General features: G+C 33.5%; 3 protein-coding genes across 5 annotated transcripts; all 3 read left to right on the top strand.

Annotated features, from left to right (window-relative positions):
• The first annotated feature begins 350 nt into the window (after window positions 1-350).
• LOC110628771 (trafficking protein particle complex subunit 12) lies at window positions 351-2,580 on the top strand. 3 transcript variants are annotated; one of them, XR_006352706.1, is made up of 3 exons: window positions 353-1,561; window positions 2,145-2,230; window positions 2,322-2,580. XR_006352706.1 is itself a non-coding variant. In XM_021775571.2 (2 exons), exon 1 carries the CDS (start codon window positions 445-447, stop codon window positions 1,558-1,560), a length of 1,116 nt encoding a protein of 371 aa, XP_021631263.1. In that variant the 5' UTR covers window positions 351-444; the 3' UTR covers window position 1,561; window positions 2,106-2,580. The 3 variants fall into 3 exon arrangements, 2 of the variants coding, with proteins under 2 accessions (XP_021631263.1, XP_021631262.1); XM_021775571.2 differs by having other exon boundaries at window positions 351-1,561; window positions 2,106-2,580; XM_021775570.2 differs by having other exon boundaries at window positions 2,145-2,580.
• A 6,083-nt stretch (window positions 2,581-8,663) lies between these two features.
• On the top strand, window positions 8,664-14,166 carry LOC110628459 (bifunctional aspartate aminotransferase and glutamate/aspartate-prephenate aminotransferase). The gene is made up of 10 exons (XM_021775113.2): window positions 8,664-9,215; window positions 9,671-9,908; window positions 10,021-10,114; window positions 10,225-10,328; window positions 10,837-11,085; window positions 11,165-11,278; window positions 11,456-11,539; window positions 13,197-13,367; window positions 13,462-13,575; window positions 13,802-14,166. The coding sequence occupies exons 1-10, from the start codon at window positions 9,076-9,078 to the stop codon at window positions 13,940-13,942; spliced, it is 1,449 nt and encodes a 482-aa protein (XP_021630805.1). The 5' UTR covers window positions 8,664-9,075; the 3' UTR covers window positions 13,943-14,166.
• Window positions 14,167-18,291: 4,125 nt separating this feature from the next.
• On the top strand, window positions 18,292-20,075 carry LOC110628845 (protein NEN4). Its single transcript, XM_021775662.2, has 5 exons — window positions 18,292-19,082; window positions 19,167-19,213; window positions 19,281-19,344; window positions 19,431-19,604; window positions 19,697-20,075. The coding sequence occupies exons 1-5, from the start codon at window positions 18,633-18,635 to the stop codon at window positions 19,787-19,789; spliced, it is 828 nt and encodes a 275-aa protein (XP_021631354.1). The 5' UTR covers window positions 18,292-18,632; the 3' UTR covers window positions 19,790-20,075.
• The last annotated feature ends 1,284 nt before the right edge of the window (window positions 20,076-21,359 follow it).

Below are 21,359 nucleotides of genomic sequence, written 5' to 3'. Positions count from 1 at the left end.
ACCCAAGTGCAATATTCAATTGTAATACAATGGTACTACAGTTCAAGTTTTTTTTTCCCTGAGTATGCATTGAAATTTTCTTTTCCGAGTTGTAAAATTAAAAATATATAGTGATGAAATTCAATTGAAGAATATATGTAATTAGTTTAATTGTGATTTAAATTCTATACATTAAGATTTAATTTAATAAATAAATAAATTTTAAAAATAAACTATAATTTCGATAGTTTATTTTGTTGCTTGGATTGGAGTATCCATACTTTCATAGGATAATGCCTGACTGCTATTCTGAGCTACGCCACACCGAATCGCTACCCATGCTACGCCTGCCCCAGTGCAATTCCAAACCCGAAACTGCTTGCCCAAATTATCCATAGCTCCAAATCTCACTCTCACGAATCTCAAGTAACTCCGGCGACACACTTCAACCTTCCACAGCGGACCATGGATGCCGATACACCAGATCCTCAACCCGAGCCCGTCTCATCGTCAGCTGATCCTCTATCGAACCAATTCGGTTCTCTCAATGACCTTGCCCACGAGCTCGCCTCTCTCCAAGACCTTGCGAACCGCGGCAGCTGGCGCTCGATCCTCGACAAGGTCGCTCGTGCCCGCTCTCAGTCTCTCCTTAACACACCTCATGACCATCTCACTTATCTCGCCTACAACGTCCTTGCTCTGGCCAAACTACGCCGTTTTAAGGATGCTCTCACTGAGATCGATACCGTCGATGATTTCGATAGCCACCATTACCGTTACGAAACATATCCCAAAATCTACCCTAATCGGTATGGTTCTATGGTCCCTTTCTCTCTCCGGTGGCTTCATGCACTGATTCCGATAAAATTAGGTAACCGCCAACAAGGATTAGATCGGTTTTATATGTTGCTCGATTTTGTTCGTGGAAAACTAAAGGAAAAACAAGATTACGATATTTCAACCAAAATGTGGAGGAAAAGGGAGATTTTTGTTATGAATGGCATAATTAGTGAGCATTTGAAGAATAAAGAATTTGGTGTTTGTTTGGATTTGATTAAAGATTTGGTTTCTCGTGGTAATTTAGATCCTGTTTTATTATCAAAATTGGGTTATATACAGATGCAAATTGGGGATTTGGAGGGGGCGAAGGGTTCATTTGATAGGGTTGAGAAATTGTTGAACGAACGAAATGCTGGGGGTGATTATGGGTTACTGAGCGAGGTTGAGTTGAGGAATCAGGTGAATAGGAACAAGGCGTTAGTGTATTTGGTTGGGAAGGATTATGTGTCGGCTGTGAGGGAATACGAGGAGTGCATAGAGAGAGATCCTATGGATGCTGTGGCCATCAATAACAAAGCTCTCTGCTTGATGTACCTAAGGGATTTGTCAGATTCAATCAAGGTTTTGGAGAATTCACTTGAGAGAGTGCCCACTGTTGCATTGAATGAAACTCTTGTAGTGAATTTGTGTAGTATGTATGAATTGGCTTATGTTAATCACTCGGATATTAAGCGAACTCTCAGCAACTGGATTGCCCGGGTGGCTCCTGATGATTTTGATTCCTCTTCTACCAGGATTTGAGGTAGTGTTCCTCAGTTTCATTGTACCTTTTAGTACGATTAACTCTATGCCTCTGACCTGTATTTTGAATGTTTTCAGTTGCATGTAATAGCTCGTTTAAGAATTTACTTCTCCATTTTGTAATGAAAATTGATTCTGATGCATAAAAATGATCTGAGACTTGACTTGTTAGGAACCTTTAATTACTCGTTAACATCTCATTCTAATTATGTTGCTGAAGTTCTTTTTGTTTAGCGAGCTGTCCGTTGTCATTAAAAGGTTACACTGTTGGACTTGCATTTAACTCCATTAGTTGTGAAATAATACTCTTTTAAGTCCATGAATAATGAATAAACCTGGAAATGAAATACGGTTGGTTCATGTTTTATGTTATTCTCTCTATGCTCTTTCTCTAGAAATAGTCTCTCTCTTCTTCTTGGTTTGAAGGGTTACTGCGTTCTCTTCCTTTTTCTTGCTTTTTCAACTGTTTCTTAGTTAATAAGGATAGTACTTTCAGATCCATGGATTTTTTCATAAATTTAGTTATCTTTCATTCCATTTTGCAGAAATTTAGCTTGTTATAGCTTTTATTTCTGTCATTTTAGGTGGATTTCTGAGTCTATCAGGTTCTTGAAGATTAATGACTTAGGCTACTTGATGGACAAAATTTTAACTAAACATGAATATCAAGGTGAGCTTTTGTGATGCCACCAGTTCGCAGATGGTAGAGAATCTTTGGACCTATCAACTTATAGATTAATGTGATTCTCACTTGTCTACAGCATTTGTGTCTGCAAAGGTAGATGGAAAAAATATGTTCTTTTTGAAAGGGGTAGCTATTTTGTTCTTCAAACTTTGCGGATGAGTATGGATGTAGGAGCATATTGATGTATTTTGTGGGATTTATCCCATCTGATTATTTGAATGAAATCTTCTTCCTTGGAAAAAAAATGAAATGTTGGGGTTTGTTTCAAAACTTTTGAATATTAAGCAATACTTATTAGTTCTGGCGTTTATCGATTGGGATTTCATTTTCATGTTATATGTCTTTACATGCTTGTGCATTTGTAATAATGTAGTCAAGCTTGTTTTATTTTTTTTTTTTCAAAAAATGAAGGCATAAATATTGCAAGAGCAACATAAATGGATTACTGTGGGCCATAGAATATTTATATAAAAGGGAAAATAACCACATATAGTCTGTATGGGAAAATTTAGTTGATTATAATTTTAAAAAATACATTAAAATATATTGAAATAAACCCATAATTATCGGTTAGTCTGTTAAATATTTTATTATTCAGTCTATATAATTTTAATGAACTAGTTCATTAGTTAGTCTGTTAAATGTTTTATTATTTAGCCTATATAATTTTAAATAGTTCATTAGTTGATTTTTTAGATATTAAAAAATATATTAATTAACCCTTTCATTTTAAGTAAATTTTAGCTTTTTTTTAATATTTAACAATTAAAATTAATAACAAATATTAATTAGTAGATTTTTATTTTAATATATTTTATAAAATATAAAAATTAATCAATTAATTTTTTTATAATATAAAAGTTAAATAATAAGTTTCTTATTAAAATAAAATTTTCCTACTTCATCAGGCAATTTGAATAGCTTGTTATAAGTCATCAAATAAATACCTGTTTAAAATTTTATGTCAAAACTGGTTTTAAACCATTCAAATCCACTAAACATAGGCATATCTTTGGCTTTGGTAATTTATTGCTGGGATTAAAGCCCATTTTAGCCTAAAATTCTGCGATAGATTACTGAATGCAAAGCTTTCGCCAGGACCCGTTTTACATTTTCCCTACGTTCTCTTCCCTTAACTTCCATTTTTCTGTTTGTTTATTCGATTCTGGCATGAAATCAAATCTAATGTAGTGTATCAGGTCCTGTCCACGTAAGTATACGAATACAGTATAACTTAAACATAATGGCTGGAGTATGAGGAAGCTATCAGTGGTGGTAGTATAGGGAAGTAAAACATCTACTCAAGTTTGTATGATCTTTGAGCATTCTTATCACTAATGCACGGTCACTTGTTCATAACAAGTATAACATAAATTACGTATTTGAAAACTGAGATATATATTTAAAATTGAACTTTCTGCTTTGCATGAAACATGTTTTAAAACGTTGAAATTAATAATTCAATTCTAAAAAATAGAAAATGTTTTTTGAAAGATTATACCAAAATAAATTAGCTAATAAAATTGAATTATATTATTCAGTTTCCCAATTTAATTTAAATTGAGTGGCAGTCACCGAGGCACCGAAATCGGGGAATTGTTAAGGACTTGAGGATGCTTGGGTTCACTTGTGTAATTTAGTTTTAAGTATCAAATGTTTATAAATTAATTTGAACTTATAAATATTTTTAAATTTTAAATTGTTACATATTTAATATAGATATAGGTGATAAATAAAAATTAATATATTTAGTTAAAAGTAATTTGTAAATACATTTATTATAAAAATAATTTAAAAAATGAATTATTTTTTATTAAATGATACATATTGTAATTTTTAATAAAAATATCATATTAATTTTTATGAGCAGCACCAAAATAAAAAGTCAGAGAAGTGTGCAAAGTCTCTTCTTCAAGATTGGGAAGCGGCTAGAAGTTGTAAAGAGTTGGTTGTTAATGCTCCGGTTTGCGTCAAATTGAAAAAGCCACCTATTGAAAGTTTTAAACTAAATGTTGATGTTGCATTATTTCTACATCAAGTTATGGGAATGGATTGTGTTTTAAGGGGATGGAATGGTGAGTTTATTACAGCACGTCAACAATGAATTCTTGGTAATTTTAATACTTCTACGGTTAAGACCATAACTTTTAGGAAAGTTTTAAGTTGGTTCAATGATGGTGGTTGGTCCTTGGTTTTTGTGAAGTCAGACGCTCAATTTTTGGTTCAAGCTATAGCTAATTCCAATTATCAGGATTTGTCATCATTTGGTAGTCGCATTTTTTTAATTGTAAGTCTCTTATATCGGGATGATTTCTATTTCTATTAACTTTGTTTGTAGGTCTACTAATGGTGTAACTCATGCGCTTGCTCGAGCTAGCCATGGTATTCTGGGCCTGGTTGAGGTTTTTTTCTCACATTCTGATTGTATTTCTGAGTTGATCGTTCTTGAATCTTAATGAAATTTATGTTTTTATTAAAAAAAAAAAGTTAGAGAAGTAGTTTTTTTTTTTATATATACTCATTGATATAGCACAATAAACGCTTAAGGCAATTATGTACTGACACTCGAAAATAGGGTCACTGTGATAAAAGTCTGATAGATGATACTCACCAAAATAAAAAGTTAGAGAACTATATTTTTTTTATGCTTATTGATATAGCATAATAATAGCCTAAGGTAGACCATATACTAACACTCAAAAATAGGGCCACATGATAAAGGTCTTATTAAATAATACTCACCAAAATAAAAAGTTAGAGAACTAGTTTATTTTTTTTTTTTATGCTTATTGATATAGCACAATGATCACCTAAGGCAGGCTATATGCTGGCACTCGAAGATAGAGTCTCGTGATAAGGATCTGATTAGATGATACTCGGTCTCATCGGAGGAAAAGAAGATCCGAACGCCTCAGGTCTCAACTCTTCATCAAGGCTCGCCCTCTCAACCTACGGACGAGGTTTCACAGGAAATTACCATTAGAGAACGCAATTCAGCAGATCCCTATTATACAAATAATAATGAGATCTCCTATTAATTAGTCGGTACTAACTGGATTTTCAGGAGATGGAATAATTCACTCCATCTTCTTATAGTATAAAAGCTAATAATCGTAGAGACCAGGGTACATGTTCTTACACAACTACTCTTGAGTTCTAAGCAATTTCTTACATTCGCCATTTTCTTCAGTTTACTGACTTAAGCATCGGAGTGGCTGCCCTAAGTGCTAACTACCTTACGTTGTCTTTCTTGCAGAGTGATCAATAACGACACAGTTTGGTTTCAGTCACATTATTTAGTTCTGTTGTCAAAATATCCATTGAATTCTCTTTGTTCATTTAAATTAAAACCGGTCTCTTATTCCCTTTTCTATTATCTAAAATGACTGATAATTCATGAGCTGCTATTAAGACTGTTGCCAACAAGGGCATAATCATTCCCTTCACTCTTAGTAGTAGACAAAACACCCCATTGATGATCAACGAGGCAGATCTTATTCTTACAGTATAAAAGCTAATAATCGTAGAGACCAAGGTACGTGTTCTTGCACAACTACTCTTGAGTTCTAAGCAATTTTTTACATTCGCCATTTTCTTCAGTTTACTAACTTGAGCATCGGAGTGGCTACCCTAGGTGCTAACCACCTTGCATTCTCTTTCTTGCAGAGTGATCAATAGCGACATAGTTTGGTTTCAGCCACATTATTTAGTTCTATTGTCAAAATATCCATTGAATTCTCTTTGTTCATTTGGATTAAAACCGGTCTCTTATTCCCTTTTCTATTCTCTAAAATGGTTGATAATTCATGAGATGCTATTAAGACTGCTGCCAACAAGGGCGTAATCATTTTCTCCACTCCTGGCAGTGGACAAAATACCCCATTGATGATCAACGGGGTAGATCTTATTCTTACAGTATAAATGCTAATAATCGTAGAGACTAAGGTACGCGTTCTTACACAACTACTCTTGAGTTCTAAGCAATTTCTTACATTCGTCATTTTCTTCAGTTTACTGACTTAAGCATCGGAGTGGCTGCTCTAGGTGTTAACCACCTTATGTTCTCTTTCTTGCAGAGTGATCAATAGCGACACAGTTTTGTTTCAGCCACATTATTTAGTTCTGTTGTCAAAATATCCATTGAATTCTCTTTGTTCATTTAGATTAAAACCGATCTCTTATTCCCTTTCTATTCTCATGAGCTGCTGTTAAGACTAGTGCCAACAAGAGCGTAATCATTTCCTCTACTCCTGGCAGTGGCCAAAACACCCTATTGATGATCAACGAGAAAAATTTTAATAATCTGAATAATGAGGAAATGCTTCAAAATATTAAAAGGCTATAGACCACTCTCGAGTAATATAAGACTCGAGAGGAGGCCTCATTTATGGCTCCCAAGATAAGGGGGACGCCTCTATTGAGGAAGGATAAAAAAAGAAATTGAGAATGAGATTGGGACATCAATTTTTATAACATAAAATAGAGATTGGTGAAGCAAAGAGCAAGTCCGACTTAGATTCTTACCTGAATGAGGATATTTTAGTGTTGGATGAGAAAGAAGAGTTTGACATATTAAAATAGTGGAAAATGAATGGCAATAGGTTTTCTATCTTATCACACATGGTCAAAGATAATAGTAGTTCCATATCCACAATTGCTTCAGAATCAATATTTAGCACTGGAGGTAGAGTGCTTGATTGTTTTAGGAGCTCTTTAACTCCTAAAATAGTGGAAACCTTAATATGCATACAAGATTAATTGCGAAAATCCTATCCTCGCAAACCGATTGAAAAATAAATTGCAAATATTGAAAGACTTGAAGGGTATATGTATCTTATTTAATTTGCTTTTTTATATTTTATTTGGAAGTATCATTTTTAATCATAATTTGTCATTTTTTCTTAATTTTTGAGCATTAACAAAAGTGGACATAAGCAATACAAATGAGATAGTTGAAGGTAATTATTTATATATATGTATCAATTAATCACTTTGTTCACTTAGCTTAACTATTCTATTCTTTTTTATGTTTTCATAGCAATCAATTGGTATTCAAAGAATGGAGGTTGAAGAATGGAGGCTTAATTGTTGATGACATAGTTGTTGTCATGGATATTTTAGAATTTCACGCTTAACTATTTTACCTTTTTGCAAGTTTTATATTTATTAAATGGAAAATATAAATGTTGGTGGATATTTTGGATTATATAAGAACTAATGACTGTTATATTTGAATTGAGGACTGTTATTATATTTTAATTTTGTATTTTATTAATTTGAGGATTGAGTTTGGAGTATGGAAATATATGGAGTATGGACTGCATGTGATATGTCGTGTAGATTATATGTTGAATTAAATATATTAGGTTAACAGTTATTGGATTTTATGATTAATTGAATACATTAAATTCAAATTAAATATTATTAGACTCAAATTATGGTAGAATTCAATAAAATTAGAGAAATTAAAGCCTAATTAAATAAGTTCATGAAAATAAATTAAAAAAATTAATTTTGAACAGAGCTGAATTAAATCAATTTAGTTTAAATTAATTCGATTCTCTGACTTACTCAATTCAATTTAATTTTTATATTTAGTAAATTCAATTAAATCGATTTTGATGATCGCCGGATTTTTTCACCCCAGCCTGGGGCCCTGCCCATGGTACCAGCTCATTATTTGAAGGCCTTCAAGTCTCCCGCATGAATCAGGTTTGGTCCGCTCAGCTTTAAGACCGGGCTCCAGTTAACTTCCTCAATCAGGCCGACCCAGTCCATACGGCCCATTAGACAGATCCTATATGGGCTCAGCTTTAATCCTATCTTCAGGCTCCGCTCGGAATCAGGAAGGGGATCAACCCACCTGTTTTGTGGGTCCATCCGCATGTGCTCCGAGGGAAATCAGAGGCCGTTACGTATGGGGCAGGGATCTGATATTCTCGTACGTCCGAATCAACATGGCAGGGACAGGTGGCCCAATGACAGACAATTTGTTATACGTCACTAGTGGACACTCTAGAAGGGTTTTTTTTTTCTAAGTTTACATAACCCTTGTAAAACTCTATTTTTTTGAATCTCAGATCTTTAGATTTTAATCGGTTTGATTCGATATTAAATTAAACCGATTGATGTATAGTTCTAAATTCTAAACAATTCTTTCATTTTCTTTTTGAGTAGTTTACTTATTTGAATATATTCTATTTCAGACACTAACTATTTTAAATTCTCTTTCTCTGTTACAACACAATTTCATTCGACCACATCACTTATAAGTTTAAACTTATTAGATCGGTCTAAACAAAGGTTGATTTAAATTTTAAAGCTCCTCTTGACAGGGTAGGTAAGGTTGGTGGGTGAAGAGAAGTGTTTTGTTTTGCTTTTTTGTTTTTTAATATTAATTTAAATGGTGGCTGAAGTAGGTTGAGCTCGCTGAATTAAGCATTGGCGCTTCCGATCGAATCTGCATATTCCCTTCATCTCTCTGTGTACTGTGATTCATTTCTCAATTTTATAGCTTAAGATCAAGGATCAATCACAACCCTCTAGTTCCCTCCCAATTTCCTGGAAGACATTGACGCGCCGCCTCATGATTAGATTAGACGGCCAGGATGAATGATCTCCCAAATGGATATATAAGCTAAGTTTCGTAAGATCTCAACCTACCATTCCCACTTCTATTTCCCACCAACCCCGACTGCTTTTTCCCTCTTTAAATTTTATACTAAGCTACAAACTAATCATTCAAACTATCAAACAATTCTCTCTTACCTTTCTGGATCCACCAATCCAAGCTAGAGCAACTCCTACCTAAAACTCCCTTCTTTTCGCTTATGGCTGCTGCTTCTCTCCAAACCTCTGCATCAAAGATTTCTTATTTGCGTTTTGGGGTTCAATCTATCGGACTCGATTTGGGTTCTCACAGTTCTGGATCCGTATCCTTCCCTTCTCGCCCTTGCCAATGCCACTTCAAGTAAGAACGAATCCTTTGCCTTCTATATTTTCAATTGATTCTGCGCTTTCAGTCTTGAAACTGCTACTGTTTCTCTAGGAAATAATTTTTATGTTAAATTTTGATGGGTTTTATATATTGAATTTAAGTAGGCTGTATTTTGGTGTTGGGTAGATTGATCGTACTGATTAAGCTTGGTTGGTTGCTGTCGTCCGAATGACTAAGCTTTCTTTTAATTTGCTGAGTTCGTTTGCATTCAATTTTTTTCTTTTAATTATATCTTATTTCGATGGTACAATTGTTGGCACCCAGGTGGTGAAGGCCTTAAAGTTCGATTCTTACAATGATTACCTAATATTGACTTGACTGATTCTATTATATCAGTTTTAAGAAATTAATCTTGACTTGACAGATAGGATTCTGGTTTTAGCATTATCGAAATTCACAGTTTGTTTAACCACATATTCACTTTATAGATCTCTGGAGGCCACTAGACAAGTACGGTCATCTAGAATAAGTGCAGTTGTGAAACAAGAAAGTGGCACCCAGGAGATGGAACTCGATATTTCGTTGAGCCCCAGAGTGAATGCTGTAAAACCTTCTAAGACTGTGTCTATAATGGACCATGCCACTGCTCTTTTAGAAGCTGGTGTTCCTGTTATTCGTTTGGCTGCTGGAGAACCTGATTTTGATACGCCAGCTCCAATAGCAGAGGTATAATTTTGCAGTTCTGATTCATTTTTTAGCTGTTTCTGTACTTTCTTTTGAAGTGAGTATGTGCACTTATAAGGGGAGTTGCAAATTTTTTTGGTTGTGGAAAAGTTAGGCTGGGATAAATGCAGTCCGTGAAGGTTACACAAGGTATACTCCAAATGCTGGTACATTAGAAGTTCGAACAGCAATTTGTCATAAGCTGAAGGGTCAGTCTATAATTTGCAGCAGTTTTACATTTCTAAAAAATTAATGTGCTTGGTGTATTATGCATATGGTCATTCTTATGTATTTTGTTTTATTTATTTATTTTTCGCAGAGGAGAATGGCATTTCATATGCACCTAATGAGATTTTGGTTAGCAATGGAGCCAAGCAGAGTATTCTTCAAGCAGTTCTTGCAGTTTGTTCTCCAGGAGATGAGGTAAAAATTTTTGATATTTGTATAATCATTTATTATGGTGCCATTCTGCTACTAAATTGATTTGTAATGAAAATATTCCCCCCTGCCATTTGATGTTGGACAATGAGTGCATTCCTGTCCTCTTGTGCAGCTTATGATCAGGTTGAGAATTTTTAGCAATTTATGGAATTTCAAAATATTATATGTTGTTATTTGGCAGCACCTCTTATTGAAATGTTTCTCTGGATTTTTTGGCTGCAAAAGTGATGTGTGACATGAAATAGTATGTGGCATTTTTCATGATTCATCACATTTTCTAATTGTCAGACAAATGACCAGCTCCTTTCCAATGCCATAAGAGAAATAGAATTTCAAAGATACCATTTTTTTGCATGCATATGTACATTTTTGAGAACACATTTTAGTAATCAACATGACATCCTTAGCAAAATAGATCTGGTGTCCCAAGCACTGAAGTTCTTTATATGTGAAGGAAGCATTAATAGCCTAAAATTTCTCTTACTCTCAGGTTATTATTCCAGCACCCTACTGGGTCAGTTACCCAGAAATTGCAAGGCTGGCTGACGCAACACCTGTGATTCCTCCAACTTCTATATCTGAAAATTTTCTCTTGGATCCAAAGCTACTTGAATCCAAACTTACTGAAAAAACAAGACTGCTAATTCTTTGCTCCCCATCTAACCCGACTGGATCTGTCTATCCCAAAGAATTACTTGACGAGATTGCCAGGATTGTGGCAAAACATCCCAGGCTTCTGGTATGTTTACTAACCTAAACTGTGAGTCCTGTCCTTTGTTGGCCTTGTAGGTGCTGAATCTCTTTTGAATTGCATCCAGGTGCTATCTGATGAAATATATGAACACATAATTTATGCACCAGCAACACACACGAGTTTTGCATCTTTGCCAGGCATGTGGGAAAGAACTTTGACTGTGAATGGCTTTTCTAAGGTAACTTCATATGATTTCATTTGATGTTTATTATCATCTTTATTATTATATTATTTATGGTCTTGCCCTAAATGTAGACATGTTTCTGCATAAAATTTTTTATATAGTTGTGAATAGTTACACAAATTACCAGGCATGAGTGTGGGGGTTGATATTTTAAAGGTGGGAAACTTGTAGGCTTTTGCAATGACTGGTTGGAGACTTGGATATCTTGCTGGCCCTAAGCACTTTGTTGCAGCTTGTAATAAGATCCAGAGCCAGGTAGTGCATCTTACCAATCTGATTCATTATATCGTACCAGTTCTGTACATTGTGCATTGTTTGATTTTCCCCCCTTTTTAACCAAAACATCAATTTACATAAAATGCTTGGATGAATTATTCTTCTATATTTCAAATATGATTAAATGCTTATTCAATTGGTTTTTGAATTTACTGACATTGTTCAACCATACACTTTTAACCTGCTCAACAATATGATGGATGAAGTAGTTCTTGTCCTAAATTGAAATATGGTAATCTTAAGCAAGGTGGAAGAAGAGAATTTGAATTTCAGCCGCATAGCTGTTTATTAGATCTGAGAGTTGGATTTATTTTAATTTTATTAATGTCATGCTTCCTGAATTGCATATATGTTAGTGCATTTTTTTTTCCTTTTGGTCTTTTCGGTCTTTGGATTTCTTGCAATTAATAGTAGGTTTATGAAAGGGGTTTTAAGATGGTATTCTCTAATTATGGTACATGTCCATGGATGATAAGTACTTGGAATGTTGCATCTTTGTATTTGTTTTTCTCTCAACAAATAGTGATAATTTCTTTGGAATTAGATGGGTATTCATGGGAACCTACGTTTGTCCCACTGACTTAATATAATTAGTTGAAGGAAGATTCTTTATGCTTATCAGGAGTTGATAGCAGAAAGAAACAAATGAATTAGTTTAGATACAAAATGTTGTAATTTTTGTTTTGACTGAAGTGCAATAGATAAATGAAGCTAGGTTTTGGTTGCCAGACCCAAATCTCTAGATTTGGAATTGTTGTTTCCTTTCATATCTCCAAAAAGCTTATGTAACATAGTGAATTGTTCATCAACATGCAAAGAGCTGAAGCTTTGGAAATCTGCCAGTAACATTTTCACTTGCTGCATAAAAAGACTAGTTAGGATTCAGTAATCAACAATTTTTTGTAATCAGCAACTAGTTGATGTATGTTAACTACTAGATGAAAGTTCAAAAAGCCCTCTGATCAAGTTCTTGTGTCAATAGTACTTTGATATGAGATTTTGCAATTGGGAGGATTCGTAGTGGATCATGAATCATGGAACTTCCCTATCTGATGAATAGGGACATTGCTTTGTTTGCTTTCAACCGCCGTTGAACTGTTGGGAACAGTATTAATGCCAACTTGGTTGTCCTATTTGGCCTGTTCAAATTGAGGCCAAGCTGAAGTCAAGTTGGGAACTTCAAACATTGTGCATGCCTAGTTCAATATGATAAAAAAAAAAAAATGCAAAATACCAATTTTGTTGACAATGCTGATTGGGCGGGTGTTGTATAAACACTGATCCCATTCCTGACTAACCTGAGTGGCGGGCCTCAATCAGGCCAGGGCAGGCCAGTTCTGTATGAGCTTGGCGGCCTTTCCTGCGCTCAATGGGTTCTGATAATAGCTTTAGGAATTTGAGTGGGTGAGATGCAGTATACCAACAGTATGATTGGAAATGTATTTCAGCAAGGTGGGTTAGTTTCATGTCCTACATCAAGCATAAAGCTGGTTGAATTGGACAGTAATTAGGACTCTGAATAACTCATACTGCTGTTATTGATTAGTTATACTACCATGATGCCCATTCTTATGATGCATGTGAAACCATGCCCTTTATACAAACTCTAGTTGATGTCACCATTACCTTTTCCCAGTTCACTTCAGGTGCCAGCAGTATTGCACAAAAAGCAGCAGTTGCCGCATTAGGACTTGGCTATGCAGGTGGGGAAGCAGTATCTACCATGGTTAAAGCATTCAAGGAAAGGAGAGATTTCTTGATCAAGAACTTCGGAGAAATGGAAGGTGTTGGGATATCAGAACCTCAGGTTGGGTTCCAGCTCTTAGAGATATACTGAACTATTTTTTATGCCCTATTCCTTGTTTGTTCCATTTTGTAATTCCTGTTGTTTCTGCATTCAGGGAGCATTTTATCTCTTCATTGATTTCAGCTCTTACTATGGGGTAGAGGTTGAAGGTTTTGGTGTAATTGAGGATTCTGATTCCCTCTGCCGATACTTGTTAGACAAGGCACAGGTATGTATTCCTTGTTGAATATTTCCCCAATAACTGTAACTGAAAGTTTTTCAACTGTTTGTTTCATGACATGGGTGAGCATAAATAAACAAGAGTTGCCTGTTATGACGATACCTTGATCTGGATGAAATTCTTTTTCTGTTAAAAGTTTTAGAAACATTATGTGAAGCAGTTTTAAGTTATTACTCAATGTCTTCATAATAGAGGTATGGCTAATGATTCGCAGGTTGCAGTAGTCCCAGGGGGTGCTTTCGGAGACGACTCCTGCATACGCATCTCATATGCAGCATCTCTCACCACTCTACAGGCAGCTGTAGAGAGAATTAAGAAAGCACTTGTTCCACTGAAGCCTGTTGTCCCTGTTTGAATTAGATAGATGCGAACATAAATTATGATCATTCCTTGTACTCTTTTTTCATCAATAATCATATGATAATTTCCCATTGCTGTCACGATTATGCAGGCCTTGGTATTAATTAGCGATGTGGAAGAATTTCTGTGTACTTTTGTGTGTAACATTTCCAGCGTCGGGCCAAATTGTTTTATATGCAACTGAACTATGAGGGACTCATTTGTCGGATTATTTTATCTTTACTGCTGGTTTGTGGCTGTTTCTTGTAGAAACACCATTTGACTTTGAAAATCACTTTAATCAGAACAGCATTCAAATCTGCTTTGGACAATTACGCTGTGCTCTCTTAGGAATTAAGAATTTTATAGAATTCAGTTCAATCAATTTTTTTAATAAAAGAATTTAATTATTTTTAACTTTAAAAATTTTATTAATAATTCATTTGAATTATGCCAAACTAAGGAGAAAGAAACTAGGGACTGAAACTTGAATCGGCAACTCTAGCTGGGCAGGTGTATGGTAGAACAATGTATACACATTGTTATATTCCCTGAAATTTGCAAATTTTTAACAATACTCCCACGAATGTACGGTCAACTCTTTCAACTTGTATCATCTCGTTGTCGTAGAAGATAATTTCGTATGAGCACACCAGCCATTGGATATAGATAATATCTCTTCCAATATTGGATGCAGTCTTTCGTACTGGCTGATCATTCAGATGAGCATAATTAGTAAAAAGAAAATTATTTGATTCTCATATTATAAAAAAAGTCATTAATTAATCATTTGACTATAAGGAAAAAATATTAAAATATTTTTAAAATTTTAAAAAATTTATTAATTAATCTCTTTATTATTTTTATTTAAATATTAAAAAAAATTCTCAAAACTGAAAAATTCATTTTCATAATATAAAAATTATATCGTAAAATATTTAATGTTCAAACTTAATGCAACTATTAATTATTAGATTATTTAAAATTTTAGTAAAATTTTAATGTATTTTTTAAAATATAAATTAATGCATTTTCTAAATTTATTTTTTAAGTAAAATTTATTTTGGATGTATGGATGCGTTAACACTGTAGTGCAGGTAAGGAATCTTCAGTTTTAACATATACCTCTTTACAAATTTAAAATCTATCTCGCTTGATTTGTTTTTAAGTGCGTCCAAATTAAATTGGAAGCAAAAGTTGTTGGAAGGAGATACACCATCGCAAAAACATAGAGAATAAAATTAGTTATTTAAATTTGAGTGATATTGAGATTAAATAACATATCATATAATTAAAAAATATAATTAATCGAAACTAACAAACTGAATTTGAAAATTGATGACTTTATTCAGAGATTACAATATACTTGATAATTTAATCTCTTTTATATTTTAGTACACTGCAAAATGATTCACTGTCTTTTAAATAAATATTACAAAAAAACTAATAAAATATCACTAACAAAAATGAGAAGATAATATCACTATAATAAACGTGACTTGACTCAATAACAGGTAAGAAAATAAATCCCAAAAAATCTGAACAGAAAATAACTAAGTGAGACTAAATCAAACTAACGTTAACATGTGCTAATTTTAAATCATTCAACATATCCCTTGATTCAAAATTGCACACTCCAAGTTGATTTCTAAAATAGACATGCTTGTCTCAAGAAAGTGACTTTGTGAAAATATCTGCTACTTGATTATTTGTACTGCAATACTGTAATGAAATCACCTCCTGTACCACAAGATCACAAATAAAGTGAACTCGAATGTCTATATGCTTTGTTCTTTTATGAAAAGCTGGATTTTTAGACATTGCAACTGCTGTTGCTTTATTGTCATGATAAATCTCAGTTGCTCCATCCTGTTCTTGCCATAAATCTGCAAGAATTCTTCTTAACTAAATTCCTTGACATGCTGATGCAGTTACAGCTACATATTCTACTTCTAATGAGGATAAGGATGTTGTATTTTGCCTGAAGTACTTCTTTTGTCCTCCAAACATCCAGCCCAATCACTATCACTAAAACTAAATAATTTAAAATCTATAGCTACCACAACCCAAAATAAACTGTATTAGCTATATAACGCATGACTCTTTTTGCAGCTCTAAGATGATGCTTTGAAGGATAGTGTATGAATCTGAAAATTACCCTAACTGAAAAGGCAATATCAGATTTTATATACATCAAGTAAATTAGGCCATCAATCATACTTCTAAAATAGCTTGCATTAGCTAGTTCAGTTCCTATCATCAACTTGCAACTTCTCATTTAAATTCATAGGAGTAGCTGCAGTCTTATAATTCAACATATTAAATCTCTTAAGTAAATCAATTGCATATTTTCTTTGCGACACAAAGATTCCATCTTCAACTTGCTTGATTTCTAATCTAAGGAAATAATGCAACATCCCCAAATTTGACATCTCAAATTTTTTCTCCATGCACAGCTTAAACTCATTAATTAGAGAAGAAGAAGAACCCATAAATATCATATCATTAACATAAAGGCAAACAATAAAAAAAATCATTTGTACCTTACCTCTTTAAATAAAGAGTGGCCTCATTCTTACGTTGTTCAAAATCATTCTATAGAAAATAGCTATCTATTTTACTGTATCATACTCGGGGTGCTTGCCTAAGCCCATACAATACCTTTCTTAGCTTGTACATTTGCTCTTCTTTCTCACAAATAACAAAACCTTTATGTTGAGATACGTACACTTCCTCTTCTACCTCTTCATTTAGGATGCAGATTTAACATCAAATTGGTAGATTGGCCAATTTAATTGAACAGCTAAGGCTAAAAGAGTTCTCACCATTTCAAACCGTGCAACGGGAGAGGTGTCATAGTAATCCACACCTTTTTGTTGTGAATAGCCTTTTATTACAAGTCATACTTTTGTTTTTGAATGCTACCATCTACTTGAAACTTTGTTCTAAAGACCCATTTGACTTCAATAGCTTTCTTGTGTTTAGGAAGATCCACCAATTTCCAAGCTAGTTCCCTGATTCTTTGTTCTTTGTTCATGCTGCTCATTTCTTTGTCTATCGCCTCTACCACGATCGTTTCTGCCACGACCTCCTCTGCCTCTGTATCCTCCTTTTCCATGCCCTTTACCAGCTGCTTCACCTTTTACATGAAAGGCTTTCTCTCCTTTCTTTTCATTTGATCTGCATAATCTCGCTTCATGAGATTGCAAGGATCCCATCAATTCATCAAATGAGTATGTGGCTAAGTCTTTAGACTATTCAATGACTGTCACAATATGATCAAACTTTGGGATTAAACTCCTTAACACCTTTGCAATAACAATTTGATCCGGGATTTTTCTCTATAAGACCTCATTTGATTAACAATTATAACTACTCTTGAGAGAAAATTTTGCATTGTCTCTCCACTCTTTATTTGCAAGGTTTCAAAATCACGATGAAAAAATTGAAGTTTAATCGTGATTACCTTAGAAGTGCATTGGTACACCGTTTGCAAGGTCGTCCAAGCATTTTTAGCAGTAGTTGCTGCTGTAATTTTTGAAAAAACTGACTTGTGCACATCTTGCTGAATGAAGAATAATGCTTTGGAATCCTTCTTCTTATTTTCCTTCAAGCTGGTCTTTCATCTGAGTCAGGATACCCTTTCTCAACCAGGTCCCACAAATCTTAAGACTTAAATAGAGTTCTCATTTTGATACTCCAGAATTCAAAGTTTTCACCTTTGAAAACAGGAATTGCTAGTTGAGAAATACTCACAGTGCTGCCGTTTGATGCCATGAGTTAATGCCCAATGTTCTGAACAAATTTGGCTTTGATACCACTTTTGTTGGGAAAAGGGGATAGATGATCGCAAAAAACTGATGATAAAATTAGTTATTTAAATTTGGGCGATACTAAAACTAGATAACATATCAGATAGCTAAAAACTATAGCTAACTAAAACTAGCAAACTAAATTTGAGAACCGACGACTTTATTCAAAGATTGTAACATATTTGATGGTCTAATCTGCTTTACACTTTAGTACACCACTTAGTGCCTTTTAAATAGGCATTATAAAAAAACTAATAAAATATCAATAATATAAATGAAAAGATAATGCCACTACAATAAAGGTGGTTTGACTCAATAAAAGACAAGGAAATGGACTCTAAAATATCTTAATAGAAAATAACTAACTGAGATTAAATCAAACTAATATTAACCGTGTGCTAATTTTAAATCAATATTCAATACAAGAATGGTTTAGCATGAGAAATGATTGAAGTTATCCAAGACATTAGGGAATAGAAGAATCAATTCCTCTACAATACGAACAAGGCTCTGTCTCAAACTTAGCCAACATGCTCAATATTCATGGCGGCCTTACCGTTGAAGAAAGCTCAAAACTTTTCTTGCCAAAATGGTTCAGAAAAAAGCCATTCTCTACCTTTTATGACGAAGTATTCCTGTCTACCTGGATATACTTTTCATGGGACATTCCCCAAGGAAAAAATCCTAACGTACGCCTCCATGAAATAGCCTAATTAAGCTCTTAACGTGAACTACAAGACAATCAAACTCATATGGGAGGAAATTTCATCTTGCACTCTTGCCTTTTCCCTCATCATCTCATAACATATATAGCAAAATGTCCAGAATCGAAAACACAATACCCAGAACCCCAAATAAAACAGGAACCTACGTAAATACAAAAAAAAAAGGGTAATGGATAACTTTGTTCAATGCCAGGAAGGAGTGTCGGAGATTGTGTTCTTCGACCTGGAAACAACAGTGCCAAATAGAGCCGGACAGCGTTTCTGGGTATTGGAGTTCGGAGCAATCGTAGTGTGTCCAAGAAAACTTGTAGAACTAGAGAGCTTTAGTACACTCATAAGACCAAAGGACTTGTCTGCTGTTGCATTGAGATCTGGTCGATGTGATGGGATAACTCGAGACGCTGTTGCAAATGCACCTGCATTCGAAGAGGTAGCTGAGAAGATTTTTAGTATTTTGAATGGAAGAATATGGGCTGGACATAATATCCAAAGATTTGATTGTGTCCGTATTAAAGAAGCATTTGCGGAGATTGGTAAGCCTGCACCTGTTCCTGTTGGAATGATTGATTCTTTAGGGGTCTTGACTGAGAAGTTTGGCAGAAGAGCTGGAAATCTAAAGGTGATCCATTGATTTTTCAATATAAAATTACTATTATTTCTGGGATTTTTTCTATTTCTTGACGTGATCCTTAATTTTGTAAAGATGGCAACTTTGGCTTCATACTTTGGCCTTGGGCAGCAAAAGCACAGGTATTTGTTTACAGAATATATTTTTGCTTCCTGTCTGAACTCATAATCACAAGTGCATAAAAAACAGGAGTCTTGATGATGTTCGCATGAATTTGGAGGTTCTGAAGCACTGTGCCACTGTTTTATTTTTGGTAATCTAATGAAAATTATTCTTAATCTCTTTACTGCATTAAAATCATGCAAGTATCTAAACTTCTGGGTTACATTGTTTCATAAGGAATCAACGGTTCCAACTCTACTAAATCGAAAATGGAACAATTCTCCGATTACTACACGTAGTAGAAGCAACGGAAAACTGCTTTTCAGGGAAGAAACCAGCCGGAAATCTCCTCCCACCACTGCTGCTAATTACCAAAGAACAGTCCCTTATGCAAGAGGAAGTCTAGGAAAGGTTCTAAATTAATTATTTAAAAGCATTATCATTAATTATCTTCTGTAATTTGATTCATGCACATGAGAATTAATTAATTAAATAATTAGCAGGTGAGTGAAGGAGTGAAGAATTTGTTGTGCAAGGCCCAAGAGACGAGATCCATTAACAGGCTACTCAAGCATTCTCATGCTTTGCTTAGATGAAGAAGCTATCCTGCAACTTAATTGTTCTGCATGCAAGAGAAGGTTTTCACTTGGATGGGAATTTGAAAGCTTACCATAGAGAGTGGGTCTTGCGAGACTCGTCGTTTTGCTTGGAAATCAAGATGGACTCGTGGGGATGCCCTATTACTTGATTAGAACCAAGAACAACTGCAACACAATTTCATTGCCTAATTTATTCTTCATATAATTGATTAATTTTTTTTATTTATTTTTTCTAATAGAACCTCTACATATATTGATTTATTAAGAATTAAATGACTCATATATTAAATTATTCTGAAAAATCTAATAAAATTTATCTTCTAATGTATGTTAAAAAAGAATATATTTTTTTAAAAATAGATTAATATTTAAAATAAAAAAATGAATGAAAAAGAAAAACATGAAAGGGAATATAAAATACAAGCCATTAAGTAGTGACAGAGTAGTTAATGGAAAATAGTTGAAAAATATTCTGAAATCATGAGAAACCTGTAAGTGGCATAGAGATGTGAGAGGCATTTGCCCTAATGCAATTTGTCCCTCAAGGCTCAACCCTTCTCAGATTCATTGAATTTAGACATGTTTTAGGTGATTTTGGCTAAAAATATATAATTAAACAAAAATTGTAATTTATAAAAGAATAATTAATTATAATATTAATGATTTTTGTAAAATTTTTTTATTTTAAATAAGAGTGAGAAAAACTTAAATTTAAAGTAAAATGAATAAGACAGTGAGTAGGTAGGCATAATTAAAGTGAATGGGAATGAAGAAAAAAGAATCCATGTTGTTATTAATTATTATGAAATTTACTTGGTTGTGATCATTTATTGATCACTGTGTCATTTTCTTCAAGTTCAATGAATGTAGACACCTTTTAGAAGAATTAATTAATTTGAACAATACAGAGATTATGCTCTTTTATATTTGTTGTAGAGTTGTTGGCCAACTTAAAAATTATCATTCTTCCATTTTAAAAAAAAATAAAATTAGTATTCTTCCACTAAATCTCTATGCCTTTGTCTGGATTAATCTATTTGCAAGAAAATAATTCTTATATATTTTGAATTTCTTAATTAAAAAGTAATTTTTTTTTTGTTTTTGAAATGTGAAAATTTTTTTATTTAAAATTAATAAATAAGAAATCAATTGAATTTTTATAAAATATTTTATTTTAAATAAAGGGTATAAGCATATTGTTACAGCAACTCCATTTGAATGCACTTAATAATTTTTTGCTTATGAATTTCTTGATTTTTATAGCTAAATTATTTTCCACTCTCCTTTCTTTTATAAACAAAGAGACTTTTACTGAAGTGGAATGAGAAAAGGAATGCTCTTGAATACACACATGTAAAGCCAATTTACTGAGAACCAATCTCCAATTCAAAACAAAAAGCAGAGAACAAAACACAGGCTAAACACTTGAACAAATATTCATAGCGATAGTTGAACAATAATCCTTGTGACCTTCAATCATTTTCTTATAAATATCTTTAATTTCCTAAAACGTGTAGTAATCAAAATAATATATATAATTAATATTATATAAATTAGATAATATTGA

This window comes from Manihot esculenta, chromosome 12 (genome assembly GCF_001659605.2).
Source record: "Manihot esculenta cultivar AM560-2 chromosome 12, M.esculenta_v8, whole genome shotgun sequence".
NCBI lineage: Eukaryota > Viridiplantae > Streptophyta > Magnoliopsida > Malpighiales > Euphorbiaceae > Manihot > Manihot esculenta.
The sequence above is the reverse complement of the archived record's forward strand: the minus strand, read 5'-3'. Positions and strand labels throughout refer to the sequence as shown.